The 22,938-nt window shown below is 38.4% G+C and overlaps 1 protein-coding gene across 1 annotated transcript; it reads right to left on the reverse strand.

Moving 5' to 3' along the window:
• Window positions 1-1,396: 1,396 nt before the first annotated feature.
• igsf10 (immunoglobulin superfamily, member 10) lies at window positions 1,397-17,887 on the reverse strand. Its single transcript, XM_046876925.1, has 7 exons — window positions 17,683-17,887; window positions 16,624-16,940; window positions 14,909-15,038; window positions 13,042-13,432; window positions 8,617-12,792; window positions 7,591-8,488; window positions 1,397-6,828 (listed from the first exon to the last, which is right to left on the reverse strand). Exons 2-7 carry the CDS (start codon window positions 16,827-16,829, stop codon window positions 4,914-4,916), a joined length of 7,716 nt encoding a protein of 2,571 aa, XP_046732881.1. The 5' UTR covers window positions 16,830-16,940; window positions 17,683-17,887; the 3' UTR covers window positions 1,397-4,913.
• Window positions 17,888-22,938: the final 5,051 nt, after the last annotated feature.

A 22,938-nucleotide genomic window follows, 5' to 3' on the forward strand; every position in this document is an offset into this window, starting at 1 on the left:
GTCTGAGCTAATAATTCCCCCTAAGCACCAGCTTAAGTCAACATTTTTCCTCAGTGACACATTATGATGTCCTGCTGATGTTTGGAGCGCTAGTGAATGAAGTCAGCGAAAGGAACAAGCTGCAAAGAATATGATGGAAATAAACTTCAATGCTGTGGAGATTCTGGAGCTTTTATGACCTGCACTAGGTTTTTTTATTGCTTCAACATTCCTTGTATGTCTGAGCAAGAGCAAGAAGTAGGACAACAGTTTGAGTGTTGGAAAATGGTGTCTGGATGGTAGGTAGCATTTACCTGCCAATCCTATCTGTTGAGCTGTGCCAGATATAACCTCAGACACATTTAGATTTTTTTTTTTGTGTAGGACCTCTGATCATAAACATGCACTCTGCATCGAAAATAGGTTTGAGGTATATTAGCATTAGCACAAAATCTTAAGCGATTTTTGTTTGGCTTTGTATACACTATGCCTTCATGCAGTAAGACTTAAGGACATTTCTCATAAAGTAACTTACACGTCACACACAGTAGTCTCAGACACCTTTTTATAGCTACCTATTTGGAAGAAGTGTAAAAAGCCAGATGACATGTGTAGCAGTTAACATCAGGGTCCAGTGGTGTGAAATATTATAAGTGATGGGGCATGACCATAACATAAACCTGCTAGACAGAGCTACAGTATGACCTTTATGTATTATAGGCACATGCTATACTAAAATATTTAACCCTGTCTGGGGATCAAACGTGGCTACACCCAGTTGTAGTTGCCATAGTGGTACATTGATCCGCATTTTTTATGTGGTATACGTTTATACCAAATGCCCTTCCTCAAAATCTTTATTTTAACCAGCAATGGGACCATCACTGAGAGTTAACAAATCTGTGCCACAGCAATGAGGTTGTGTGGTTCTTAGCTGCTAGTAGGGTGTATCTATGTGTAAATCTGAATATTACAGATAGATACAATAACCTGAACCCTTGATGAAGTTATGATTTTTCACGTCAAAGTGTCGTAATATGCAATTTTAGCCAAAATAGGTTCGTTTTTTCAATGGGTTTTCCCAATCTGCTACTCACACACACCTTTGATCCCAGCGGATGCCATGAACTACTAACTAAGCCAACTAATATGGACTAATATGAACCAGATGGTCAATGCCAAAGCAAAGCTACTTAAAGCAGAAGCTAAGTCCATTCACTAAGTACACAGCAGAAGACAGCATCATTCTCTGCCCGCCCACTGCTACAACAACATGGTCGCAGACACATGCTCAGACCCTTTGCTCCTCAGTCCCTAATGAACCATAACCCCTGTATTGAGTTGCTTAGTTGGAGAATTGAAAACATCAGCTCAGAGAGAGAAAGCTTTTCCTGGGTTAAAAAAAAGGTGTGCTGTTGCATATTTAGTTGAAAATAAACAAAGTATGGTCTTTATTTAAAGGTCTGAGTTTGACCCTCGGGGGAATGTAATAAGGAGAACTGAAGTCTTGTGTAATCAACGTTGAGCCTAGGGGGAGTCCGGGAATGGTTCTGACCAGTCCATCTGGTTAACCCCAGTTTATAATCTATCATCTGGAACCTATTATATGGTGTGGAAGACCATTTATCCATGAAAATGACTTCCTAAGTTTCAATCTGAAAATGTTCAATGAAAAATATTTACTGACATCAGAGCTCACCACACGTTTATATTTGACTTCATGCACCTGATTTCCAGGGACAGAAATCCTTGTGATGGAATCAGAAAGATGAATCAACCCTTTGTGGCAGTGGATGTGAAGTGTGGATTTTCAAACTCCACTGTGAAATTCCAGTTTTACAGTAGCAGGCTGGGTGGAATACAGTTAAACACAGGTTATACAGTAGCACTGAAATGCTGTCAGGAAACGAGTACAGAAATGCTTCAACATACAAATGAATGGAGAGTGAAAATTAACAATATAATACAATAGAAGTGTATCACTGTAAAAAATTCAATGGGTCTGGTTTTGATTTATTGTAAACATTTATGGATGAAGTACTCCTTTAAAAATAGATCAGATAGATTGCTGGAGTCTTAAAACTGCACTTATTGGTGCAATTGAACACCGTCAATCAAACACGGCTGCTACCAACTACATCTCCAACACTTCACACACTTCAGGGCTCCCAGTCTTTCTTCCAGTATGCCAATTACTAACGTCCACACTTCATGGCCTCAGGCCATGTCCACACCAATACGTCTTCGTTTGAAAAGGCGTACTTTTCTTTCTGCTTTGGCCCCTGTCCACACTGAGACGGCATTTTTAGACAATCTTTTTGAAAATGCTCTCCAAAGTAGATAAATTGGACTGTGAAAATAATGACACAATCTAAAGTTTTGTGAGCTCGTCCTTATTTTTGGGGGGGAAGATCATGAGCTGATACTGTTCTTTGAAGCAGTCCAATAGGTACGCAAGTGTTTCCAGACGTTTCAGTGTGGATAAGCAACTTTTGGGAAACAATTGAAAACGATAAGTGTGGTTAAAATGTTACGATACAAAAGCTAAAAATGTCCTGTATAAAATAAGCATATTAGGTGGGATCATCAGATTTGATAAAGAGACACACAGTGAGAGTTTTTAAAGGTCTTTAAGGACTTAGTCAGAGTTTATCCCGAATTTGGACAAGAAACTGTAGTGGAGAATTATCAGATATGACATGTTTTTGAAAGTGCCTTTGAGGGAAATGGGCACGTTTTATTTTTCCATTTTTCTTATAATGTGCTGTGTTGCAGCCAGCTGGAATCCCAAAAACACTCAATCCAACTAGGGGGGATCCATTAGCCAGGCCTTACTCAGGGGACCGCATTTAACATATAACATAAAAAAACATATTTTTGGCAGTTTTGTTCATTTAATTAAAACTGGATCAAAAAAAAGTAAAAAAAAATAAAACAGGTGTTGTCAAGCATACCCAAACATCCCTGTGACATCTAAATGACCTCACAGTATTATTTTTAATAACTCTTTTAAGTCTTAAATCTTTTGGTTGAACGTCTAGTTTCTGTATTTAATTTCTGTTTTGCTCTTAGGCAAGGAAGGTTTTCCAAAATGCAAGCTCATAAAGACTGGCTAATTCAGTCCAGATGAGCTCATTATAATGAGCTAAGCTAACGACTTGGTTCCACCCACCACTCAAGGAAACCAGTGCTACTACTAACAAACTTGCATAATATGCATAAAAATCTGTTTTTATTTCATGATAAAATCTTGGAATACCCATGAGCTTTGGTAAGTTGTTTGAGCTTTTGGCCAAAAGGTTGTAAATTCAGGTCCCAGACACTTTGGTAAGCTTGTATTGTACAACTCTTTTGATAAAAGCATATATCAAATGTGTAAATGGAGAATATATATTTTAGAGGTGTCAAACGTACACATTATTTACCATAAAGAAACAAATATTTCGTTTTTTTGCACTGTAAATGCGTACAAGCTAGTAATCTGAAAATAACAGAAAGATACAAACCAACAAAAACAATTCATGAGTGATTTGCTTTTCTAGGCAGGATTACATAACCTACCCCAAATGACTGTTTGTTACACAATGCATCTTGCCAAAACCAGCTAATTGCTGATTGATTGGTCTTGTGAACATATGCTAGCAGTTTCTCTAGCTTACAAATCAATTCAACATTCCAGTGTTTAGGGAATTTTCCAGCTTGACTGGTGTGTGTTTTTTGGACCACATTTTTTGCCTCAAAATAAGAAAAACTGAATTTTATAATCCCGAATAGTAGTTCAACAGTAACTTTCAATAAACTGTTGAAGAGTCAATAAACTTCAGGCAGAAGATGAAGTGATTGGTACACATCTGTGTAACAGTGCAGAAATGTTGTGCAAATTGTTTTGTAATAATGTAGAATGGAAAAAGAAGCTGACTGGTTCATTATGCCATAATGGTAACACATGGACATCCCTTTACCATTAAAATTCTAAGAGATAAAAGTACTTTAAATATAAGTATCCATCCCCATGTCTATTATTATATAGAAATAAGAAATAGAAATAGTAATACATTTTCCAATCAATCTTTAAATGTAATGAAACATTTAGAAAAGTATTCTGGATGAGATCATGGCTCCACAAAGAAAAGTAAATTGACATTCCACAAAAAAAAAAAAAAAAAAAAATGTAGGAATCATATCCAGCAGCCTGGCAAGTATACATGAATCTTAACATTTGTTTTATGTATATACAGGTTTTAATACTATATATTTGCAAAAACATCTTAAATACAAACTGCAAATTTAAAATGCAGTAAATTATGAAGTATAAAAGTCACATAAATATGAAATACAACTGACTGATATGAAAAGAACTCATAAGCCATTTATATGGCTTTTGAAACACTGTTAATTCTTTATTAAAATATAAAACCGAGACTGCTATCTGTGTACGTCCATGTGACCTATACTATCAATCACATAAAATCTGTGAAATCTTTTCCCTTCAAAATATATTAATTCAGTCTTAAAATGATACAGTATAATTGTCAAATATTTTACATCAACATCAACGGTATTACAAAAATATGGAAAAGGTGATCAATGTCAGCTGCTCACTATAATACTTAATATGTAGACAAAATAATGATAAAAAAACATGTATGCATTAGCACCTGAGGTTAGTATCACATATCTTTTCAAAAATTCAAAATTTGGACTTTCTAAACAGCAAATCTATTTAGTCAATACCATACTCACCATCTTTCTTGGTATGCCATCCAAGTACATTTTCGAGTGATACATGGTTAAATACATGTAAACCATTTACTACTGCTAGCCCTCTAAATGATGAATTATGCCACAACAGCATTTAATATGCAGAGGAGTGTTTTTTTTCTGATAACTGTCTTGAAGATTCCAAAAGCATTGTTGGCTGTTCATTGCCTGGTTTAAATAACTGTCATATATGTTACTCTGGTGTCTGTCCCAAGATGATTAGTTGCGAAGCACTTATAAGGGCCAGAGTCAGCTCTTGTTGGCTTTTGAATTATTAGTGTGCCCTGTGGATGAAGTATCTCACTGCCTAAAGAACGTCCCTTTCCTGCTGACGAGAGAACAGATCGATCGGGTAATTCCCAGGTGATTTCTGGTTTCGGTATTCCAACAGCAATGCAGTTAAGCTGCACTGGAGTGCCCGTTGTTGCCCTTATATTTGGTGGGGGTCCATTAGTTATGCGAGGAGTGTATGCGATTATAATAACGGGCACAGTTAGAACTGCATCCCCGACGTTATTCTTTGCTCGACACATATAATTCCCACGGTCGTGTAAATTGGTCTGATGGATGACCAGCGTACCATTGTCCATTAGCTGGTAGCGGCCCGTTATCTGAGAGCGACTTATGACTTGTCCTCCGGGCACAGTCCATATGATGTTAGGACGAGGGCTTCCATCAGCCAAACAATGGAGGTACAGGGGTTCTCCAGACACGCTGCGGATAATCCCTCTTGGCCGTGTTAGAATGTAAGGCCTTTGTCCAACATCTAAAATAATCAGTTTCTCAATGTATCCAACCTTGTTCTTTGCAGCACAGCGATATTTGCCAGCATCGCCTTTGCTTGGATTATATATGACAAATGTGCCATCACTACCCAGGTGATACTGAGATCCCCTCTTAGACCCTCCAGTCAATTGGGTGCCATTGGGTAAAGTCCAAATCATATCTGGAGGTGGATTTCCATCAGCAGAACAGTTAAGTACTGTAGTCTTCCCTAGTCGAGTCACCACTCTTTCATTAAAAGGGTTTTTAAAGATAGGCCTCAAGAGTTGGTTGGTAACCTCTAGACGTATTACCATGACAGATTCACCCCCATCGTTTCTTGCCATGCATATAAACTCTGCAGTGTCTGTTGGTCTTACATTGCGGATCTCTAAAGTCCCATTGTAGTGGACGATAATTCTGCTTCCGTAGTAAGGAGCTGGGAGAAAGATATTGTCTGGCATTATCCATGTGATCTTTGGTGTAGGGTCTCCTTCAGCTTTGCAATCGATTAACTTCCTTGAATACTTTTCAGCTGTATCCTTAACGACTGTCCTGTTCTGGTAATAGCCATTGATGATGGGTGGATTGCCATCCATGTCCAACTTGAACACTTTACTATCATCACCTGCAGCATTGCGAGCTATGCAAAGATACTCTCCAGCATCAGCTAACTTTACATTACGGATATCAAGAGATCCATTGACATGCATCAGGTATCGTTCATTTGATGCAGCAATCATGTCACTGGATGGCAGCATCCACAGAATCTTGGGTTTGGGTTCCCCAATGGCCTCACAGTCAAAGCGAACGCTTCTTCCTGGCTTGACTTTGGCATACGAGAGGGCTGAGGGGCGTATTCGAGGTGCTGCACTCACAACGGTGATGTGAACGTGCATTTCGTCCTTGCCTAAGGTGTTCTCTGCATAACAGGTATAGTCGCCTTCTTCATCCATCCCAATCTCATTTAGGTAAAGCGTTCCATTATCGAACAATATATAACGTTTGGATCGACTACCTATTCTGCCATCGGATTGAAGAGCATTGTTGACTACTGTACCGTCTGGCAAGCCCCATGAGATCTCTGGTACAGGGGCACCAGAAGCTTTGCAGTCTACCTTAAGGTCCTTGCCATATGGTACCTGTTTCTTCCTGAAAAACTTGGTTTCAATTTTAGCTGGCTTCATGGACACAGAGACTTTCATTAGTTGTAGATCATCTCCAGCATTGCTGCGTGCAACACAAAGGTAGTCTCCAGCATCCTTGTCACTCACGGAGCTAATAATGAGTGTGCCATTCTCCAGTACCTGTATACGGCTGCCCATTCTGTAAAAAAGAAATAGGATAATACTGATATAATACAAGTGATAAGTAAGACCCGACTCATTCTTCTATTCTAGTTAATCATTGTGAAATCATTCTTCAAAATCATACTTTCTATATTTACTTAGGTTAATGCACAACAGCTAGTTTATCACAATTAAAGGTCTCCATGAACTGTAAACCCACCAGATAGCTGCTCCTAGACCCCTGCACAAGGACCTTATTCTCATAGATGCTCACTTGTGTGAATAAGAAAAATGTAAGTCGATCTGGGTAAGGCTGTCTGCCAAATGCCATAAATGTAAGCTGTGGCTGGTTGTAAACCATTAATGTGAAGAGAACATGCATATTTTAAGTAAAATGCAGCAGTCCTGGACAGTCTATATGTAGACATTTCAAGGTTTTTATATGTATATTTCTTGTGTATGTGCAACAATAACAGTTCCGGTTTAATTTTTGCGGATGATTCAAACAATAATAAATGATTCAAACAATAATAAAAAAATATATTTCAGTGTAAAAAATGTCTTTCACCTTTCCATACAAAATGGTCAAGTATTTTAAGTCCAAGTGGTTTATAGTTTAAACTCTAGTTTAAACCAAGCTGTGTCTCTGACACTTGACTAACTACTCAAAATGCCATCAAGGCCATCAAGGCACAGCAATAAAAAAGTGCTTCTAAAACTAAAATGTCACCTTTTAAATTAAGATATTTGGTAATAAACAATTTTGTATGATTGTGCATGTCAAATTTGTCTTTATTACCTGTGCCACTGGTCTACAAGCGCTTTGGATGGAATTCTCCAAAGTATTTGGGGTTTGGGAATGCCAGTTGCAGAGCAGTTTAAACGAAGTTGGCTACCATATGCCAGCTCGGTCCTCTGGTCTGATGTTTCAATTATTTGGGGGGCGATTTCCGAGTTTTCCACAGATAACGTGACTACTCGCCGCTCAGAACCTGTAGAACTTGTAGCAATGCATTCATACTTTCCACTGTCAGAGACATCCAGGTTTTTCAAATGAAGAGTGCCGTTAGGAAATGAGTACACTCTGGAGCTAGTGTGAAGTGGCATTACGACTGTTCCATCCATTATAACCCAGTGGGTAGTGGGTTGAGGGTCTCCGTGTGCTGTACAAGGCAGCCATACACTCTGCCTTACGTCAACCGTCACCAGTTGCCGTTTCTCTTCCAAAATGCCAGGGGGAGCTGCCACCACCTGAAGATGCACAGTCACTGTATCTATTCCGGCTGGGTTACTTGCAATGCACTTATACTGACCTCGATCGTATATCGACAGCTGCTGGATGACCAGAGTACCTTCTGGTGTAACAGTTACTCTCCCACGACCGTTGTTTTGACCCCTGACTTGAGTGCGGTTTGCTAGAATCCATGACACAACCGGCACCGGCCTACCTTCTGTTTTGCATTTCAGCTCAACTATTTCAGCAGAGTGTGCTTTGATATCTCGAACCTTTGCTTCTAATATCCGAGGAGGATAAGCTACCACTGACAGCGTGACAGTGAGTTTGTCAGACCCATAAGCATTCTCAGCCAGGCAAAGGTACTGTCCTCTGTCTTTGACATTTGCATTCTGGATAAACAATGTTCCATTCCTGAACACCTCAAATTTACCCATTTTACCTTTAATGGTCAATGTAGTTCCTAAAATGAAAAGAGAAAGGACATTAAATCAAAGAAATGAAACAAATGCATAATAGCACAACCTTGATTTAAATATTACCTGACATTCAAAAATTTCATTTAAAAAAATGAAATTAGAATATGGATACCTGTGCTTGGAGAGAACCGTTTCCAGCTGATAGCAGGTTCAGGGTTGCCTGTAGCTTTGCAAGGAAGGAACGCATCAGAGTTTGACTCAACTGTAAAACTGGCTGCATGTCCCCCAACAATTCTTGGCTTAGATGTTGCATCCTTTGTAGATGATTCAAATCCTTTGGTAGTAGATAATAAAGTATCATACACTATGGTGTGATCATAAGTATTTGGAATTTCATTAGAAATACCACTGCTGGATGGAAATAAAGTGATCTTGTTTTCTTCTGCTGTAACAACAGTCACTGTGTCAAAGGTTAGTGTCCTCACAGTACTAATCTTTTTAGTGTCAGATGAAGCAGTTGTTGTTGGTTGTTTAAAACGGTCCTTGTTTCTGGTTTTCTGTCTTACTCTGTGAATAGCAGGTTTCTGAGTTTGATACCTTCCACCTCTTCTTGGGGTGATACTTTTAATTGTGTTAATTCTTTCATTGGGTTTCTGAACTTTTGACTGTGGTATAATGTATGGTGTTGCCCTATTAGCTGTATAAGTTGAACTATGTGTGGGTGAAGATTTACTTGTTATAGTTTTTGGAAAGCTGGTCGGTTTGGCTATGCTTCTCCATTCTTCATTGTCAGAGTCTAATAAATTAGATGATGTTTGTATAGTGGACCTTGGAAGCTCAACAGTAGATATATACCAAGGCTTGGTTACTCTTGAAATTGTATGTGGTGTTAAAGAGGTGGTTTCTAATGTTGCAGGTTTGGTAGTTGAAGCTTGTGTGGTTGTTTTTTTAACTGGTCGTCTTCCTCTGTAACGTCGTTTTTGGAAACCTGGCTTTCGATTTCTCCAAGACCTACCACCAAAGCCCCCAGACCCACCAGAGTAAGCGCCTGACAACTCAACTGTATCATCTTTGTATGTTGTTTTAGTCATTGTTTGGGATGGTGGAATTGGGGTTATGTGGGATGTTGTAGCCGTCAATACCATGGATACATATGTTGGTGTAGTTACTGGCGTGTACATTACTGTTGCTTTCTGGTATTTGCTGGGGGAACTGGCAGTTGTCAACGAAGTCATGTCTTTCAAAGAATTCTGTGATTCTGTGACTTTTGACGATCCTGATAAGTTATCATAAGATATCCATGAACTGTCTTGATTTCTTTGTGTGATAAGAGGTACAGCAGTCATTGGCATAGCCATTGACTCAGCTGTAGGTAGGGTAGTTATGGGCCTTGAAGGTGCAGTTGTGGTCATGGTTTTAACTGTTGTTGTGCTCTTTACTGTTATGGATGGCTTGGCTGGTTTTCGAAGTCTCTTAAGAATTTCCCGCTGACCCTCTTTGCTTCCGAACAATCTATGCCATGGTATCTTTCCCTGTATGACTTTTGAAGCCTTGGTTGTTGTAGTTGCAGCACTGGTTGGAATGTCTTCCATTGGATTTTTTGTAGAGATTTGCTCAGGGACATTTGTAGAACGAACAAATTCACTGATCAATAATTGACCCCCTGTAGATTTAGTAGACAGCACTGATGAAGAAATAAATGGGGTGTTTAGGGTTGTTGTGTTAAGTGTTTCTGTTTTTATTAACGAAGAGGTTGGCAATCTGCTAATTAAATCTTTTGTTTCAGATTTTACAGCAGATATACTTTCTTTTTCACTACTACAATTTGTGGTCAGTTCTGTTCGGCATAGGACAGTAGCTTCTACAGATGGCTTTTTGAGCTTATCCAATAAAGTCTGTATATCCGTAATCTTATTTGGCAGAATAACTCTGCGTCTACCGAATATTTTTTGTCTCCTTCCTGGTCGCTTTTTACTGGGAGGAATAATGTGTATTTGTTGATGGGAGATAATGGTAGATCCACGGGGCAGATGAGGAGACTTGATTCTCTGAGTAGTATGCAAAGTGATCTCATCATGTTTTCTTTCTGTTGTAGTGACTGCTGTATAAGTGGTTTGGCTCTCAGAGTCTGTGGATGTGTGTATCACTGGGTTTACTTTTTGTGCTGGTCGATCTAATACTGGTGTCACATTAGGGACCTGAGAAATTAAGTGTGGCAGTACCTCAGTTGCAGTCTCTGGCATATCCCCAGAAAACTGAAGTTCCATCTCATCCATGGTTTCAGTCATTTCAAATTTTACACCAAATGGTTGCAAATGTTGGTTTGTACTTTGTTCTGCACTGTTGGATTTGCTACTACTAGAAGCAACTTTATGACTTTGGGTGGTTCTAAGAGGTGTTGTCTCATCTTTTTGAAATTCATGATTGCTCAGAGTAACACTTGGCACCATTGGGCTGATATCTGTGTAAGAGTAGGAACCTGTTGTGATTGTTCTCATGTTTTCTGTTGTGGTCATAACATTATTCAGATTATCTCTAAGTACCTCTCTAATTTCATCTGCCTTATTCTGATCATTCTTTACCATAACACTAACAAATATATTTTCTGGATTTTCTGTACTTGATATTGCTTGATCTGGCATGGAAACATCACCATCCAAGATTATATACCCTGAACCTGTCTCATCATCAAGAGAAAGTCCACCATTAACTTGTGATTTATCTAGTGGGTTCATACTGCCATCTTTATCTTTCCCTGATTTCTTGTTTTGAGATCTATTGATATAATCTGCTAATCTTTCAGGGTCTACTCTCCGGGATGCTTTGTCAAATACCCTTCTAGACCACCCCTTGTGTCTGCTACCTCCCTTTCTGTTTGTTGGTACTCCATGGCGAAGTGAGGGCCTGTGTCTAGGGTACGGTCTATCTGAAGTAATTGTCCTTGATTCCTGACTAACTCTACTGGAAGGACCTTCATTGTAAAGTACAGGGTTATCCTCTGTGTCCATTGGTACATCATCACCAGACCCATCTACACTGGCCAGTGTCACAATTTTTGACCTATCGCTAGACACAGTGACTAGAGAGGCTAATAAATCGACCCCGAGATGGTTAGCAGCTAAGCATCTATAAAAACCCCTGTCTCTTTCAGTGAGTGGATGAACTGCTAAAGTACCATTTGGGTACAGTTTCCTGTTTCCAAAAGACTGATCCATAACTGTGTGGTCTGGAAATATCCATTGTACAGAGGCTTGTGGGGTACCATTTGTTTCACAATCAAGAACTAAACTCCCACCCACAGGAAGTGAAAGCCGAACTCCATTGATATCTTCCTCCTCAACATCTGGGGACAGTACCGTGATCCTAAATGAAAGCACATCTGCATCTAGATAATTAGTGGCAATGCAGTGGTAAATACCAGTATCAGAGCTATCTGCTGCTCTTAAAATTAGCTTCCCATTGTCTAATATTACTATCCTCCGGTCTTCGGTAGTATATGGTGCACGCACCTTGATTCCCTCTGGTAAAATCCACTCTATGGAGGGTTTGGGATCACCATAGGTTTCACAATTAAGTTCAGCCACACCACCAATAAGTACTGAAAACTCAGTCTTAGTCTGGTTGTGCTTTTTGATCATAGTCCAACTGAATCGGTCACTTCTCAATTTGTTGCTTTCGATATTCATTTCAATATTGGACAAATATTTAATATGAAGTGTTGAATATGTGGTGGTGGTAAGGTCCAGCTGTAAGTTAATAGTACCTTGCATTAACCATGCAGGATTTGCCTTCATTTCCGCCTCAATCTCTGTGAAGATTTCACTATCATTTGATTTCGCTTGCTTGTATTTGTAGCTCATTTCTGGTGACATGGAGAGAAGTAAATCCCGCTCAAGTATCATTGGGGAGTCACTGTAAGAAGCCAAGATGCCCCAAAGTTGCCGAATGTGATCATGATCAATACTGCAAACGAGTGATGTAGTCACAGTTGCACTGAGGGTTGTAACATTATTGCTTATTACTCCATGGCTTACATTCAAGTTGTCCAAACCCCCTGGCCTCTGTACAACACACGAAATGGTGGCATCCTTGTTATACTGGTCCGAAACTTTCATTTCCATCATCCCAATTGGAGCAATGAAGTCTTTGGGAAGGACTGGGGCATAACCGTTCTCTTCCATTGTGATATTTCTCTGTTTCGAACGAGAATAAATCCATGGCTTAGAACATGTGTAGGCTTGACTTGGCATATAAATTATATTGCTGCCTCTGGAGGTACGTGGAAATTTACAGATGGGGCACATCTGTTCTCCAGAAAACTTCCTATCTCTTTTACATTTCAGGACACCTGTAAATATATATAAATAATATGTTTTAGGCAAAAGAAAGAAAGTGAGAACAACAGATAACAAGTTTTGCCTTAAACATGATGTGTACTGTGAAAGCTTGTTTGCTGTAGACCATGTTCCTGTAATGCACTTTAAAAAGCAGCTGATAGTCTAAATCTCTAGCATTTACAATTGTGCGATCAATCAGTGTTATGCTGTTAATATATACAATAGTCAATGGCAAAAGGAAAGGGCTCTGTTATCCATACCTGGATTCCTTTTGATCCATGCTGCAAGCCAGTCCATTTGACAATCACATGACCAAGGGTTCCCACTAAGAAAGAGGTTCTCTAGCTGGTAGCAACTGGTGAACAATGTAGCTGGTAGAGTGGTCAGTGCATTTTCTGATAGATATATGGTCTTGATAGTTGAAATTTTAAATATCTGGTTGTATCTTAGATTTATAAAAGTATCTGGATGAAGCTGTTGGAGTGCGTTGCCTTCAAGGTTGACCAACTGTAGAGACCTGAGGCCATAGAAAGCTTCCGGATGGATGAATTCGATGGAATTATGGTCCATGTAGAGGCGGAACAAATTGTCCAGGCCTCGAAATGTTTCTTTGCGGAGCTCTTTGACTCTATTGTAAGTCATTTTTAATACCTAAGGAAGCAAAATAAATAAAAGCATAAATAAACTCATATTAAACAGTATTAAATTGATGTAAAGATATAACAGTGTTAAGCCAATATTTACATGTATTTACAGTTACACAGGGACAAGCAGGTTTTCTGCATGTGTCAACATTCATATGCAAATTACCTTCATGTTGCCAGAAAAAAAAAGGGAACCACAATATGGACTAATGTAATGCAAAAACAATGAAATTCAAGGGAATATTCAAAAATAGAATATGTTAAACCCACCAATACTGTAACATTTCAAATGACATTCATTAAAATAATATTTTGTATATTACCAACATATTGCAGCATGAATAATCCTAGTTGTAACCACATTAATCACTATCTAACTGTATAACACTTGATCCAGAATATCCTTTTATTTTTTACAAAACATAAATATGATCCAGAACTTAATGACGCTACAAAGTACTAAATCAAGGTTACAAAATTATGAAGTTTGCATTGCATACAGTTAATTTTATAAACACTTTATTTTTACCTGACATACAGAACTCATGGGTAAATCATTCTTAATCTATTTTATCTTTATTTTATTCCATTAATGAAATAACCCCTAAATCTTGAGATACAGATTTTGCATTAACATATTGGTTCATTCTATCCCTGGGTCTGCCCTGTTTGTTATTTGTTTTCGAGGTCTTGCACATGTTTCTTGCATTAGTAAGCTGCAGTTTATTTGTGCTAGTGTAGCATCTAAATGGGTTTGTGGTTGGAAATGATGTCAAAGTTTACCTCAGCTGACTTACATGACAAATTACAAATGTGAAACTCAAAATTAAACCACCGTCATTCTTATTTCATTTGCTTGCTCAGTAGAATCCTAGTGATCTTTTTGTGATCTTATGTTGGTGTTTTTTTTGTCCATGTCCTGGTTTTACCTGAGTTTTGGTCTATGATTATAAGATATTAGTATCAATGTTATAATAAGATTCTGGGAAACAAAATATCCAATAAATGTACTACAATCAGTACTTGCAATGCATCTTATCTTGGAAAACATCACCAGTTCAAACATTCCTAAGCGAAAAACTTATGGACATTTATACTAATAGTGTAATATAATGACCGCTTTATTCAAAAACACATTCTTGCAAATGGAAACAATTTCACAATCTTTTCAAATTGAAGCTCTGTGACAATTCAAACATTAATAATATTTCTGGTTTCTGGGTTTGGAATGTACAGATCAATGAGTCATCCTTTCATCTGTCGTCTGGTTCATTTTATTATCTGACCATTATTCAATACGCTCGCTTTGTTTTTGGAAACAAACAGCCACAGGTCCAAGTGTTGTGTTTCAGCGCCAAGATTTATTTGTGCTTGTCGTCGCAATGTGTCAGGAACCAAACAGCTGAACTGCATATGTCCACGTCTCAAGCATCATCATCATTTTAGCACATTGAGTCCTACGGGTTTAAGAACTGTCTTTTACCTGCAGAGACTTTAAGTCGCTGAACGCCCTGTCCTCAATCGTTTGGATGGTGTTACTGTGCAGCAATAACAACTCCAAGCTTTCCAGACCTGACAGGTCATGTTCTTTTAGGATTGTTAGGCTGTTGTACCTGAAAAGACAAACAACTTGGATGCAAAATTTGTCAACAAGCTTTAAATTATTCCTTCTTCACTTTCACTTATGTCCACAAACGTATTTCAAGGTATGTGAGCACAGACTTTTGCTTTAATAAAAGTTGGAAAATAGAGACAAAATGTCAAAACTGTCACATAATACTGTGTTTGTGGGGACATTTATATATATTTTGTTTTGGTTGCGGATAAGAATATAGTTAGATTCAACAATAAAGAGTCTCTCACTATATACAGTATCAGACAAAAGTTTGGCCACACCTTCATATTTGATGGGTTTTCTTTATTTAAATTGGTTCGTCATTGTATATTAATAACGGAGACATTGAAATTATGACACAACAAATATGGAATTATGTAGTCAACAAAAACGTGTTAAATAACCGAGAATATGTTTTATATTTTCAATTGCTTTGATGAAAGCTTTACAGCTTGGCATTCATTCAGTCAGTTTAATGATCCAGTCACCTTGGTTTCTCCAACAAAACAAAGAGTTCTCCACTCCCTGGTCCAACTCATCCCAAACTATCTCAAATGAATTTAGATTGGGTGATTGTGGAGACCAGGTTTTCTGATACAACACTCGAACACTTACTGTCTACTAACTAGAAATGTGTTTGGGGTCATTGTTCTTTTGGAAAACAAATGATGGTCTCCGAAAATACAAAACAGATGGGATGGCATGTTACTGCAAAAAGCTGTGGTAGCCATGATGGTCACCACCAGTGTCACCAGTGTCACCGCACACCATCATAGCTCATACATGCGTCACAGTGGAAACCACACATTCAGGAACTGTCCATTCACCCTCTCTACGTCTAACAAAGACACAGCAGATAAAACCACAAATCTTAAATTTGGACAAAATAAAGGAAAGTTTGCTTGTTGTTTCTTTTGAAGTAAAAGTGATGTAGTCAAAATTGACTATGACTCATGCACGTCGCCGCCAAGAATCATTGATGTAAAGCTGCGATTTCTGAGGCTGGTAATTATAATAAACTTATCCCCTGCAGCAGAGGTAGCTCTTGTTCTTCCTTTCCTGGGCCGGTCCTCATGAGAGCCTGTTTTATCATAGCATTTGATGGTTTTTAGGACTGCACTTTTTATTTCTTGAGATTTTTCAGATTGACTGACTCGGATTGAGTGTTTTTTTGCCATAATATGGATTTGTACAGTAGTTATAGTATCATTAATAGGGCCATTGACTCTGGACTCACCATTTTCATATGCACAGGAAAATTGATGGTCTTAAGCACATTAGCAAGAAATAAAATCTTAGTCACAGATGAACTCCTGACAAGACATACCTGGGAATTGAAAAGCATTCCAGGTGACTACCATGCGAATGTGCTGAGAGAATCCCATAAGTTTGCCAAAGATGTCATAAAATCTAAATGGACAATCTAAAATATAAAACATATTCTGTGTTGTTTGTATACTTTTTGCTTACCACATACTCCAGATGTTCTTTCATAAGGTTGGATGTCTTCAGTATTAATGTAAAACAACACTGTAAGAGAAGGTGTGTCCAAACTGTTGACTAGTAGTGTGTGTTGGTCTTACCCCATGTTAAGTCTTGTCACGACTGCCTGAACCCCACTGGGTATGACGCTCAGGGATCTGAACGTGCAATGCACCTCGGTGGGAACGTGGCACGCGCACGGCGCGGGGCACGCGACGCCCCTCGCGCCCCTCGCGTCGAGCACGACGAGCACGAGCGCCAGGAATCCGGCGCGCAGGTAGCGCGAGCCTCCGCTTAGAGTGCGCATCACGGACACCGGCTGCGAACCCGCTTTTCGCTACACCCTGTCCTCGTCAAATTCTCCGGCACCGCGCATCCATCACCGCAGAGCAGGAGGTGGAGAAACAGTGTGATCCAACTACAATAAAACAAACACAAAAAGCTGCATGTGGCTTTGAAAACGCGCCAAGCCTGCAGCGCGCGCAACAACGTGCTGGAGTAATTCACGTGCAAAAACAAACGATTATTGTTCGAGTCACGCTACCAAGAAGAACAAGAAAAAGAAAAAGAAGAATGCAATACCTTATGTCTTTCTCTAACTATCCTTTGTAGGGACCTTATAAAAATAAATAAATAAATCTCTGAGCTGCAGCTATAAGTAATCACATGATTCACGTGTAAAATAGAGGTGTGCATTCGTTTCCTTTCACGTGTGTCATTTTCACATATGGTTCTGTTCATTATTTAGTATTGATTCATAGAGTGCTCCTATTTACATAAAGATTACCCCCTCCATGTCATTATTTTAATGGAATATTTGCATATATATACATAATGCAAATTTGTCCATAGATTTATGCATCTTCAAATGATTCTTTTTTCCACACTTCCATTAAATTACTTAACGATTTTCATGTACAGTTAATGCTTACTGTTTCCTGTTTGAATTTACTGTACAAATATGAGATGCTCAACCCACCAGAAATAACTGTAGAATGTAAATAACTGTAGGATTGAAAGAGCAATCATGTTCTTTTATATTGAGAATGCGGACACACACAGCAATCAAGTGAAAGAAAACAATTATTGCTGGCAGGAATTTTGCCTTTAAACCAAATTGTATAACTTCATTTAATCATATGAGATGTCACCAAACTTACCCACTTCCAGGAATCCAGGAATTTCGTTCAACCTCAAAACCACACTGATAAAAATAAATTTAATAAATAATCCAGATTGAACAAGAAAAATTATTCCATACGATGAAGCATTTGTATCCTCCAAAAACAATGTTCCAAAATTGTATTCAGAGTAAAACTGAGAGAGAGAGAGAGGAAGCTTCCTGAAGATTTCTGCTCAGGTAGGTGGTGTGTGAATGTGTAAATGTGTGCAAAGCTGCTCACATCCACTATATTTTCATTCCTCCCCCTCAAACAGAAAGGGGGATGGAAGCAGTCATGTTGGATCAGGTTAGATCCCAAAAGGACTTTTCTAATGTGGAAACTGAGCCAATAATGCGGCTTATCTTCGAAAAAAAAAGTTAAAAACAGATTTGAATTATAAAAGTATAGTATCTTTATATGTGCTCGAGATTTGGGTCAGATTCAAAGCACCACCCTGAAATCCAAAACATTAGCACTGAGGTATATTTTTATGTCTGAAGCTGAGTTTATTTTAATAATAGGACCACTGGTTACTATTCTTTCTCTTTCTCTTCTTTTCTCCCCTTGAGCAAAGCAAATGACATTAGGGATGCAACTGAACATGAAGACATTATACAGAATGTGTTTTAAGCAGATACTAATACTAATAGGAGCAGCACTGTGTTATTAGAACGCTTGCCAGGAAGGCTTACACCACATCTGGGTCAAACTAGATCAACAGTAAAGTCACTCAAACTGTCATGGTGGGTGGGTATGGGGTGATGTTGGATTAAATTTGGGGTTTATGGGGTGTTACATCCCCATATAAGTAGTCATGTTGATTGCATAATATATTTACGCCATCCTTATTAACTACCTGGTCAGGGTTTGTGTTGACATGTTTGAGTAAAATAGAAATCAGTAACTCACAAAATATGAAGGGCAGATATGAACAAGAATAATACCTGTGCCAGCAGGTTTAAACAACAGTGTCTAGTTGAGTGATGTAAATGAGGTTGAGGAACTGTCAGAGTCAGAAATAACACACCTTTCTGACAGTCTACCAATGGACTGGTTTCCCCTCAGTGTTTTTCTGTAGATCGGTGAGTAGAGCTGTTACCATTGTCATATTGAGGTTAAATTCAAATGAAGATATAAAACTATTTGGAGCAGTAAACCGAAAGATAATATTGTTTTACAGTATGTTTAGGTGCCATTATTATAGTTAGCACAGGTAGCATCGTACTGCCTACAAAACAAAACCGAATGCTTTAATGCTTATGAAGAAAAATCATTTCCAGTTTCACCTACCATTTGGACTCACTTTCAAGAGAAACTGTTTGTCCGAATGACTTGTCTAAACACCGACCAAAACAAATCTAAGCATCACCATGTGAGTTAGAGGCACAAAGCCGTAGCATGCATTCTTTTAAAATGATGTTTAGCAGGGATGCTGTGAAAACACTTTGAACCATTTCAAAGTTCTCATCACTGGAGGAAACAGTCTTAGATGTTTATTAACCAGTGATTGATTACTACCTGCCAGGGACTCAAAAACAGATGTGTCTGGAGTGGGGTGGATTGTGAATTTATGTATGTATCGATATGGTTGTATGTTTTGGAATGTCATGCTGGAGTTATGATTTTGTTTTACAGACATTTAAAAACAAACTGTAGATCTTAACACCATGGAACATTGACCATGGCCTCCTAATAGTCAAGAGCCAGTTTAGTCTTGATCTTGACTTGGTTGTTATCGATTTCTAGATATATAGTGCTGGCCCTAAAATGTGTGGTCTTGGTCTAGCCTTGGCTGGTATTGGTTTTAGTCTTTGTCTTGGTCATGGTTGGTATGCACTTTAAATGATATGGGTGTAGTCTTGTCCTTATATCTGTTAGTGTGGGTCTTAATGTCTCGGTTGGTATAATTATTATATTATATTATTATATATTATTATGTTGTGTTTTGGATTTGCTTGTATTGTTTTAATACACAGTCGATGATAATAATTGTCATTTGCCATTTATTGTTGTGGATCCTGATCTTAAATTGGTCTCTAAAGAGTGGGTATTGTTTTTGTAGTCTGTTGATGTGGGTCTTAGTTTTCTTTGTCTCTTTTTGGTTTCCATTGGTGTGAATCTTGGTCTTGTATTGGTCTCCACTGGTGTGAGTCTCGGTCTTATCTTGTTCTCAGTTGGTGAAAATTGTGTTATTGTCTTAATCTCCGTTGTTTTGTCTTGTTCTTTATCTCCATTGGTGTGAGTCTTGGTCTTGTCAAGGTCTTCATTGGTGTGAGTCTTGGTCTTGTCATGGTCTCCATTGGTGTGAGTCTTGGTCTTGTCATGGTCTTCATTGGTCTCCATTGGTGTGAGTCTTGGTCTTGTCATGGTCTCCATTGGTGTGAGTCTTGGTCTTGTCATGGTCTCCATTAGTCTCCATTGGTGTGAGTCTTGGTCTTGTCATGGTCTCCATTGGTGTGAGTCTTTGTCTACTCTCGGTCTCTGTTGGTATGAGTTTCAGTCTCCATAAATGTGAGTCCTTGTTTTGTCTTGGTGTGTTTGGTTTTGTGTTTATTCGTTTTCTTTTCTCTTGGTCTCGATCTTGTTGTTATTCTTGTGTTGGAGTTAGCTGGAACTTTGTAGTGGTGGCTTTTACATCCTTTGACAGATTTATATACATCTTATTTAATTTGACCTCATGGGAAATGAATACAAATTCAAAAGAATTTGTGATAGGGATGGGTTTACTGGATTTTACTACATATAAAAACATTAAACACATTTTTGCTTATTATTGTTCCACAATCAGGCATTTGCAAAAAAAAAATGAATAAATAAATAAATAAATAAACAGCTTAATTGGGCACACGAAATGCAACTAACTAACAATTTGTGAACAAAGAAAAATCTATTTTGGTATCTTTCAAAAAATTTTCTTTCGTTCTTCCAATTAAAGTTTAGTAACTCATTGTGGCCTGCTGAAATTGCCAGTCACACACAGATCTAAAATTGGTTTATTGAACACATTCCAAAGACATTCTTTTTTAGTAAAGCACTGGTGAAATACATCCAAAGCAAATCTCTCCAGATGGAAAGAGGTTGAGAAAGTGCATGTATATGTCACATGAAGGTGAGAATCCAGTGCATAGAAACACTTAAAAAAGGTCAAGGGGTGCATTTTCTTGATCACAACAGCAGATTTACATGCTTATCCATAGAGAGAGAGAGAGAGAGAGGCAGAAAGGGAACTACTGTGTACACATTTCTTTTGCCTCACATTTGAATTTTCTCCAGCCACATGTACAGTATGTGTCCTGTAACTCTACTTGACTAATCGTGAAAGATCTATCACGCACATATGCTTCAAATCTTTTAGTCTATGTGTGTGCATGGTGATGTTGGAGTACTTTCTTTATGATTTATGTCCACAGTATGTAGGTGAGCTGTCTAGGTTACTCCAGCCCCTGAGTGTAGTTATGGTTTCCTATGTTCTTCCAACAAATATCTCGCACATGGTTTCAGTGGAAGTTTGCAGTCTTGCAGAACTGGTGATGATATCTCATTATGAAAGCTCTTTAAATTGCTTTCGATATTGCCTTAAAAGGTAACTTGGTTGGAGCTATGAATGTATGCGATTTTACATTGTTGTTACCACCCCAAAATAATAACAAAAATTACAACAACATCGTAAGTTTTATTCATCCGTGGTTGCAGTCAATGTTATGGAACGGTAATGTTACATATTGGTACAAAGCGCTATTGGTACAAAGCGCATTTTTTTATGCTTAGCAATTTAATTATGTGGGTCCATTGCCATACAATTATAATTACATGTGTAACGCAACCAGATGAACAAGCATAGAAAACATTACATGTTGGACTGTGAAAGAAAGTGACATTATCGTGCAGTGATTGTCCAGTTAGTTAAATAAACTATTGCAGAAAGTAGAATAAATTATAACTGGGGTTATGGAAGGGTGTTTAGAATCATTGTGGCTGCTGGAAATGTGGTGTGTGAGGACCCCCATACAAATCTACCAGTTTTCTAGGGACCGGGGTTAACAGACTGTTGATAACACTCGTGATCTTAAGTGATGAGTTTTTAAATACAATCGGAAAAAGAATTTCAGGTTTGTCAAAGGTGATTCATTATTACTTTTTTTAATGTAGAATGTCGTGTGAAATTCTTTGAATCCTTTAAACTGTGCTCTGTATACCTTAAAAGAAAAAAGTCTGTCTCCTCCTGCCAGGATGGGTCCAGAAAACATGGGAAGGGACGTTGTGGTTTGAGGAAAAATCTAGACACAACACCTTGTTCTTAACATTCAACACTCTCAGCATACTTTCCCACTTAAAAGATTCCAGCTCTCTTTGCTTTGTTTTAACTGGCAGTATATTTTGCGAGTAGATATACATAAATATCACCTCAGGAGAGACCGATATTCCATAACTGACATGCTTGATTACACCGCATTGACTCCGTATGAGCTTACAATTCAACATACTGTTGCACTTAACAGTCCTTGCCCGTTATAGCAGCTTTAATCGGAAAAAGAATTTCAGGTTTGTTTCCATTCCTGTTTCTCGTTTCCATCTTTCCACTTCTCTTTTACGTCTTGTTTAACTTGAACTTGGGTTCATCGGGAACACAATTTCTGCTGTGGATATTCAATCCCCTTACCTCGTTTTTTCTCTGTTCTAATGTATTTAGTTTGTCACCTGGACAAAGCAGAGGAAACCCAAGGGAGGGTTTTATAAGGTTTATTTGATCTCATCTGACTCCTGGGCCTGAAATTATAATCATGTGGTTCTTCACTTCGCTTCCCCAGAGATATCCTTCAGCACACACACAGTCTTGCGCAGTAGGAACCTTTGTGTCTAGAGTGTTAAAGGTCTTTATGTCATGTGCATATGACTAGAAGAGGGGTATAAAAATACCTGGTTTCAAAAGTTCATTCGAAACCAGTATAACTTATGATGCGAAAGAGCATATTATTATAAACTTAAATGGTAATTAGAGATAAAAAGTATTGGGACACCTGACTTTTCCAGCCATATGTGGTTCTTTGCCACAATTTTAGAGCATTTCTTTGAATGAGAACACTGACTGCACCCCAGACCTCAACCTACATCAGTGACTGACTTTACTAATGCTCTTGTAGCTGAACGCACACAAATTTCCCTCCAAAAGCACCCTCAGTTCCAGCCAGGGTTCATGCAGATAGGTAGGCATGATTTAGCCTGCACATTTTGATCTGCCAAAGTTAATGGCCT

The sequence above is a fragment of the Silurus meridionalis genome, chromosome 20 (genome assembly GCF_014805685.1).
Source record: "Silurus meridionalis isolate SWU-2019-XX chromosome 20, ASM1480568v1, whole genome shotgun sequence".
Taxonomy (NCBI): domain Eukaryota; kingdom Metazoa; phylum Chordata; class Actinopteri; order Siluriformes; family Siluridae; genus Silurus; species Silurus meridionalis.